At 60.0% G+C, this 7,838-nt stretch overlaps 3 protein-coding genes across 3 annotated transcripts; 1 reads left to right on the top strand and 2 right to left on the bottom strand.

Annotated features, from left to right (window-relative positions):
- On the bottom strand, positions 1 to 1,108 carry SDRG_09157 (hypothetical protein; the record flags this gene model as incomplete). The annotated part of the gene is made up of 6 exons (XM_008615072.1): positions 1 to 69; positions 112 to 367; positions 417 to 505; positions 547 to 639; positions 690 to 810; positions 855 to 1,108. 6 exons carry the CDS (start codon positions 1,106 to 1,108, stop codon positions 1 to 3), a joined length of 882 nt encoding a protein of 293 aa, XP_008613294.1.
- An 88-nt stretch (positions 1,109 to 1,196) lies between these two features.
- On the bottom strand, positions 1,197 to 3,413 carry SDRG_09156 (hypothetical protein; the record flags this gene model as incomplete). Its single annotated transcript, XM_008615071.1, has 8 exons — positions 1,197 to 1,333; positions 1,375 to 1,428; positions 1,478 to 1,594; positions 1,639 to 1,752; positions 1,794 to 1,848; positions 1,898 to 2,369; positions 2,418 to 2,488; positions 2,541 to 3,413. The coding sequence occupies 8 exons, from the start codon at positions 3,411 to 3,413 to the stop codon at positions 1,197 to 1,199; spliced, it is 1,893 nt and encodes a 630-aa protein (XP_008613293.1).
- Positions 3,414 to 5,925: 2,512 nt separating this feature from the next.
- SDRG_09155 (hypothetical protein) lies at positions 5,926 to 7,601 on the top strand. The gene has a single exon (XM_008615070.1). The coding sequence runs from the start codon at positions 6,009 to 6,011 to the stop codon at positions 7,479 to 7,481; it is 1,473 nt and encodes a 490-aa protein (XP_008613292.1). The 5' UTR covers positions 5,926 to 6,008; the 3' UTR covers positions 7,482 to 7,601.
- The last annotated feature ends 237 nt before the right edge of the window (positions 7,602 to 7,838 follow it).

The following is a 7,838-nucleotide window of genomic DNA, read 5'->3' as shown; positions in this document are numbered from 1 at the left end:
CTACGATGCCCTGGCATAGTCGTCGAGAATCGCGTCGACGTGCTGCCGTAAACTGACGTGGCGCTGGACCTACATGGCCAACATAGCCAGAGTGCTCCAAGGGCGTTGTACCGCGTGCTGCTCCTGGAGCTTCTCGTAGAGTAACGCGGCGGCGTGGGCCGAGGTGCTGCTGCCAGAGACGCTCGTGTCGGTCTCAAAATCGGGCACGTAATACGCGTCCTTGGGCCGACTGAGGCGCACCGTCGCTTTGGCTTGGGCGACGGCATTAACGACGGTGACGGTCGAGCGCGGCTCCTGTGGCGCCAAGAGCATACGGAGCTTGGACTCGCGCCGGCGCTGAGCATGATTTAGCGTCTCGCTCATGGAGCTACCTCACCGTCTCTCGCGATATGGCGAAATTGCATGTGTAAAAGTACCTCGATCGCGCGGCCAGCCGCTGCGAACGCGGGTTGATGTGGGGCCGGAACGGGTACACGGTCGCGTCTTGCAGCGCGCGCTGGCGGCGCTACGACGCCATCTTGGACCACCTCTAAAGCGAGTTCGTACTTGAGTCTCGACGAGGTATTCGTGCTGGCGCGCGATGCACGCATCAATCGCAGCTTTCGAGAGCTTGGACGAATGGACGACCGGGGACGTGTCCTACACCGCCGATCATAAGCCAATGCTACCATAGCAAACTCTGCGATGACGTTTGCTGGGCGAGGGACACGATCGGCATACAGCCGGTTGTAGACGTTGGGCTCGCTCGCATGAATGGGCACGTTCCGGTTGATGGCGGGTGTGAACGACAAGACGGGCTCGGCGCGGGGCCTACGACAGGCTTGAGCGTCGAAGGGCACAAACGTTTTGGCCACCGGGGGGGCACCCGTGGGTTTAGGTACTTGGACGTCACCCACGCATCCATCTTGGCAATGCGCTGCGGTTGAAAGGTGCACTCGGGATCCTCAATTTTCGTTTCGATCGGGGTGGGGGGGTCGTGGGGGGGCGCAATTAAGGGCGCGATGTCGGTCTCGAGACGCTTTCTTGGCACAGGCAAAGGCGGGTACTGTCGGCGCTCCTTCGCCAAGTGCCCCCAGTCCACCAGTCGGACGTCTTGCGCCGCTGCCATGGTTTCTTCGACAAAAGATACGTCTCGGTTACACGCCAGTGTTTACGGTGTTGACATTAGCAGTTTCAGATCCGACTGCAATAAGATCTCAAGGCGCGACGACGACTTGCGGCTCGACCGTCTCCCGGTCCCACGGGCACTGGATCGCGCCAGACTCGTGCACGTGCGACGCTTGGAGCTTGCCCCAGCACTGGTTGCACATTTCGTGTCCGCACGGCTTGAGCACTGCAGAGACATGAGTACGACGGCTGTCGCAGACATCTTACCGATGGCCACGCGCTCGTCAAAGCAGAGATTGCACAGGTTCAAATCGGCGTCCTCTACACGCGTGCATTCGGGATTTGCGCCAGTGTCGGCAGATAGGACTACCCTCCAAGCACAGTGGGGACGGGGCCGCGACGACGTTGGACGACTCGGCCGCGTCGTCGAGCTCGGCCATGGTCGGGAGGTCGGTGCTGAGCCGCCGTTGCCGCTTTGCACTCTCTTCTATCGGCATCGCATGCGTTCTTGTTTTGTTGATGGGAGCCTACCGTCTTGCGCCGCCTCGAGGTCGCTGGTCGCTTGCGGGTCGCTGATCGATTCGCCCTGTGACGGCGACGTCAGGATGCTGCGTCGACGCCTCTTGTTGGGTGGCCGCGACGCATCTACGACAAGCTAAGCTCCCTTCTTGTCGCGAGCGCCGTACCAAGCCGCACGGGCAGTTGGACGCCGAGGCTACTAATGTACTGCGCATACTCGTCCTACATCATGGCCTATATAGGATCGGCGACGTGCTAGAATCAGACGTACCTCGATGGACCGGACGGTGGTGTAGTGCTGGTGCGTGAGCTTGGCAATCGCTTGGTACAGCTCGTTGGTCGCGCAATCGATCCGCGCTTCGTATCCGCGCAGTTTGCTGGTCGCTTCGTCCATGAGCGCACTGGGGACAGTCTCGGGCAGCGTGAGCAGTGGCGTTTCGCGCTCAAAGAACTGGGCGTCCACGATGCAACTCGCGCTTGCATCCAGTAGCGTTGGAGGATGGACGGCCAAGGACGACGACGTGAGCACGACTGGCGTTGACGCCTGGATCTGCTGCTTGTAGCGCACTTCGTACTCTTTTGGCGTGATAAAGTGGCTCGTGTTGGTATCCAAATAGGTAATGTCGTGGTCACCCGACCGCGAACTCCGCACGTGCGTTTGCTGCTCGAGTAGCACCTCCTCGGCCTTCCATACGCGCTTCATGCGCTCGACCGTCTCGGCGAGTCGCGCGACCGTGTCCCGCCTGCGTTGAATGATGGTGAGCAGAAGGCGTGATGCTGCGTTGGCGTACCGGTAGTCCTTGTCATCAAGGAAGGACGCGCCGGCGACGGGACCGATCGGGTATCCGTACTTGTCCTGAATCTAGCGATACCATCGGATGACGATGACAAGGTTACGAGTGGAGCGTGCGCACCGTAGCGGCCGCGTCAAGGGCCTCGGCAGAGCCGCGGGGCAGTGCGAGGTATGCCCGGACCAGCGCATTACGTTCGTCGACGGCATCGCGCGAGAGGTGATGGGGACTGCTCCACATGGGCACTGGCGACCTTGCGCTGGACAAGCGGCGCTGGGGCGTGCGCATGGGCGGCGTCTGCGAGAGAAGCGGCGATGCTTTCTTTGACGGTGTTGCGAGCGGCGCTGCTTGGGGCGAGGAGGCGGTTGGGGTGAGGAGGTCGAGAAGCTCGTTGCACTTGGACGGCTTGGAGTATGGACCCGGCATAAAGGTAAACTCGAACGCAATGTCGAACGTCTCGATGGTCACGACAAGCGCCGACATGACGTTCTGCACGCGTGCGCTCTGGGCACCGCGCACGTGGCCGCGCGGTAGCTGAAGGCTGTAGCGGTCGGAGCCGTACATGTGGCCCGAGGCGGACGCCTTGGCGTCGGCGTAGTGCGCTGGCTTCCACAACAAGGTCGTGTCATCGAGGAAGAGCTCGCCCAGAACAGAGACGGCAGCGCCCGCTTCGACCACGCTCGCAGCGACCATGTCGCCCGCGTCCGGGAAGCTAAACGCGACGAGCTTCCCATTGCGCTTGATCTTGAGGCCAATGTGGTGTCCGTGGAAGCGCGGTGTCGCAATGGCGCTGCTCGCGACAAAATACCCGGCGTCCATCAAGTACGTGCCAATGGCAGCCGCCGAGACGGGCGACGTCACGTCCACGAGCTTCCGCGAGCGTGGCGTGAGCGCCGACGTGATCTCTTCGGGGGCGGCTTCCTGCCCTTGCGCGCCCGGCGGCGCCGAGAAGACGTCGTCGTAGGACCCAAACCCGTAGCAATCGTCGTCCTCCATCCCGGCCCGCAGAGGAGTTTTGGAATTCGAACCTTCCTGGAAATCCGGATAAACTGGGTTGAATTTCAAGCCATCCGGATACGCATTTGGCGGCAAGATCGCTGGCTTGTCAAGGTCGCTGGCTTGTCACCAAGCTCGCAGCCCGCTCCAAGTCGCAGCACTACGCGTCTGAGACGCCATGCTCGCATGACCCATGTGCCATGAAATGCTATCGGAGGCAGTGCAGCCTACTTGTACAATGGAGCTCCGGTCGAGCGCAGTGATAGCTCCTCTCCCGAGGAGCAGCATGCTGGTAGAGAGTGCGGGGGCATTCTGCCGCTCATGAGCATTCACAGCGGGCTAGCTTGGTATGACTGCTACAAGGCGCTGCAAGCACCATCGCCGTGGCCTCATCGCTCGAGCCTTCAGCATGCGCCCTTCATCCTCTTCGGCTTTACCTCCCACTGCCGTTCGTCTCTACCACATCGAGAGGTCACCGCCATGACCACTCCAGCAACAACGTAGCTTGTTGCCTCTGGAACAAGCCGTGGCGTGCTGTGGAAGTGGAGAGAACTCTCAGATACGACGAAGTCGTTGCAGAACGAAGCCACGCAGCGCAAGAGATCTCGACCGAGCGGCGCGCTGGAATCCTCGAGGTCGCCCACGGGCTTCTGGCAATGAGCAAGCATGAAATGGTCTTTCGTGGTCAAGTGCCCACAGCGCATCGCTCGACATGCTTCAAAGACACAGCGAGCCGCCCGGTGCAGTGGCAACGTTGCGGTTGCGCCCTGGAGCTTGGTGGCACGACCACGTTGACTTCGCACCCTCTGGCCAACTCGGCAGTCCCACCCGAGTCGCCGCGTCCGATCAAGGTGACCGTCTTGGGCGTGGCATTCGATCGAGGTCCGTGACAAGAGAGTTGCGGGTACCGCTCTTGGGTGCCACGTGAGTAGCCGCCAAGCAGGAGGCCACTCTGCGCGGAGATCGACGCATGCGACGAGGGGCCATTGCGGTACAGTGCGCACACGTGTAGTACTCAATGCAACGGTGCCTCGGTGTTTTGAGGGTTGCAGCGTCACTGTGTTCAGGCGTCGATACATGCACACGTTGTCTAGTGCATCGGTAAGGTTTTGGTCCGTGATGCGCGGGTCGATGAATACCCGAGCACCCAAGAGACGCGAATGGGTACCTTCAAGCAAGAACGATGGCACAGCAATGTGTAATCGAGGACCAGGATTTTTCAAATGAAATTGCACCGGATTCGGCCAGGGAAACGCGCCACGAACGAACGAACGCAGTGTTCCCGCCAGGCGCACATCCTACTGCCCATCATCCCGCTTTGCTTCGTTGAGGTCAACCAGGCAGCGGACGGTCCATACCTTTGGTCTTGCATAGCCTTTGAGACAGCATACTACAGATGGGGCTCAGGGTATGCAATGCCAGAGGGAGTTGGAGCGTACAGCAGAGACCGTGCGGCGCAGCCAAGACTTGTCAATTTCAATATGGCGCGATGGGTGGCATGACTCAGTCTCATGTTGCCGTCCCACGCCGCGAGTCACCCTGTCGACAATTCCACCCGTTGCACGGCAAGGCGGAGGAGAGTCGAAGAGTGCTCATTCTTTCCTCGTAGTCCATGTACCGTACAAGGTCATCGACAACTACGACGGGATGACGAGTTGGACACGTTGCACCTTTGCCTGTAGCACATCGAACTTCAATACCCTGGTCATCATCATCAGGAAGCGCGTCGCGCGCTCTCTGTTTCGTGCGTGGCGAGTTCGGCGCGCATCGGCGGGATTCCATGTTCAAATTTCTAAACACCACCCGTCCCTTCACGGACCATCATTTCAACACCCAACGAGGCCGCCTGGAAGCCTCTCGGCACCATCTGCTCGGACGTGGGTTCTTTGACCCGCAGGGTGCTCCTTGCAGTGGCGTCTACGATCCCCTGTGTGTCGTCCGTATGAAGGCGCGTCTTTATCGCGCTCGGACGTGCCTGACACGGGCGCACACACAGAGGTGCACGCCGTGCCACTCTTTTGTAGCGTGGGATATCACAACCGTCGAATCTCGGTCGCCGTTTGTATCGTCTCGGCAGCTGGGAGCCAATATTCCCATCTGCCAAATAGACGTGCTCGAGCGCACCAATCGTGCAACGAACTGGAAATGTTGACAGGAGGAGCAAGAAAGGCGATGCTCGACGCTCGCACATGGTCTCGGAACGACCCCAGCCGCGCGGCCGAAAGTCGTACTTTCTATTCATATGGCAACGCCTGCAGCCAATGAGAACGCGCGTTGGCTCGTGACACCAGCCAATCGCAAGCAGCTGGGAGGCATCTGATTGGCTAAGCACTGCATCTGATCCAACTCTGGCTCAAGCGGGAAGCGCTATTTTTTTAATTTGTTGAATCGACTCAGGTGCACTAGTGACGTCAGTGCACTAAAATCCAACGAAAATAATAAAAACGAAGGCAGTGGGATAAAAAATACCACTCTGCGCCAGTATACAACGCTGTATCCACCATTTAAAGCTGCGAGAAGACGACCACCTCATTTCCCAATTCGAGTCCAACGGAGTTGGACATCGGCGCACATCCCACGTCCACCTCTGTCCCCATGACGACGGGCCTCGCGCTGGACAACCTGTACCGCCAATACGGACAAGCACCTGCCGGCTCGGCCCCGCGGGCGCCCAAGCACAACGGCGACGACTTTGTACCGGACCCGCTCCCGTTTAACTATGAGATGCCGCCGCCGCCCGAGATGGACAACATGCAGTCGTTCGATGACCGGTATGGCCGCAAGCCGTACGAGAAGCATCCGGCGCGCTACGGCAGCCTCCTCTCGGGCATGCAGCCCTACGCCAACGATGGCCCCTCGCAATATGGCGACGCGCCGTCCCACCACATGCCGTCGCACCACTACGCCGACCGCCGCGACTCGCATGGCATGCAGCACAGCCTCAACATGGACCGTGGCCACCCGAAGGAGGCGCCGTCGAGCTATGGCTACGCACCCCATGCGCATTCGCAGCACCCGGACCACGAACCGCGCCAGTCGTCGCACTACGGCAACGACATGCACATGATGGCGGGCCCGCACGGCGGCAGCAACATGCACCCAATGTACCAGTCGGCCGCACCGAGCTACAGTGGCATGCACAGCAATGGCCATCCCTCGTCGTTCTCGGCCATGATGGACCACCATCCGTCGGCCAAGAAGGAGGTGCCGCCGCCGTCGTACCATCAAGAGTACATGGAGACGTCGCGCCACGCACCGCCGCAACCCATGCCGTCCTCGAGCCTCATGAGCCACATGGGCTCGAGCGCCGCGCCGTCGGGCGCGCAGTCGCAGAACCAGGAGGCAGTCATCAAGGTCAAGACGTCGCTCAAGAACAAGTACTGGCGCAACGGCCGTCGCAATCTGCAGTGCTTCCCGGCGTGCAAGGTGTTTGGCGACTACTCGCAAATCAAGATCGAGGACCTCAAGCAGCACGACTTTATGTGGGGCAAGTGCCGCGGCAGCCTCATCGCCGAGGTCTCGCTCAACAGCAACGCGACGTTCGACGACATTTTGCTCTTGGGCCGCGTGCACTCGCTCGAGAACATTCCCGTACCGTTCGAGGAAGCGGTCCTGCGCGAGTGCATGATTGGCCGCGTCGTCGAGCCCGACGTCATGGACGTCATCAAGGAGCAGTGGATTCCGGGCGAGCGTCTTCCCGACTTTATCAACCAAAACACCAACCTTGCGTGCTACGAGTTCAAGCCCAAGGTGTGGAAGTACACGGACGACATGGTCCATGGCAAGTGCAAGCGCCGCAACGTGCGCTACTACGTGCAGTTTGAGGCCTTTGTGCCCGTCCTCACGGGCGACCGCCGCTGCTACGTCTGCATTGGCTCGGGCATGTCGTCGTCCTTTGAAGTCGGCTCGTCGCGCGTGCTCGCGCGCCAGAAGCGCAAGGCGACGGCCATGCACGACGACGGCGACCACGACGAGCGCGACGACAAGTCGGACGACGAGAACAATAATGCCAACGCGAATCGCCCCGCCAAGGCCATGAAGGTCAACCAAGGCAGCTACCCGATCTAGTCGGTCGCTGTCGTAGTTTCAACTTATCGGGGTCGAGCGTACGAGCCGACAACTCATTTCTGTGTCCTGGAGTCCTGTCCATACTGTCAATACAATAATTTTGTCCTGTGTCTACATGAATGACTTGATTGTCTGCATTACGCGTGACGCTGTAGACTTGTAGACGTCTCCTGGGCGTGGGATGCGCGGATCCAACTCTGACGTGCACCTCTTGCTCAGCATGTCCTCCTCGTCGGCGCTTGCATGCGAATGCCACCGTCGACTTGGCTCGTGTTGCGTCGTTTTAGCCAAATGACCTTCGAAATACGCAGCGGAGACAAAACGACCAATGGAAGGCACTATCGTGCGAAGTTCGAA

This window comes from Saprolegnia diclina, assembly GCF_000281045.1.
Source record: "Saprolegnia diclina VS20 unplaced genomic scaffold supercont1.29, whole genome shotgun sequence".
Lineage (NCBI taxonomy): Eukaryota > Oomycota > Saprolegniomycetes > Saprolegniales > Saprolegniaceae > Saprolegnia > Saprolegnia diclina.
The sequence above is the reverse complement of the archived record's forward strand: the minus strand, read 5'-3'. Positions and strand labels throughout refer to the sequence as shown.

Coding starts and splice junctions, on each gene's coding strand:
- SDRG_09155 (XM_008615070.1), top strand. CDS start 6,009: ATGACGACGGGCCTCGCGCTGGACAACCTGTACCGCCAATACGGACAA.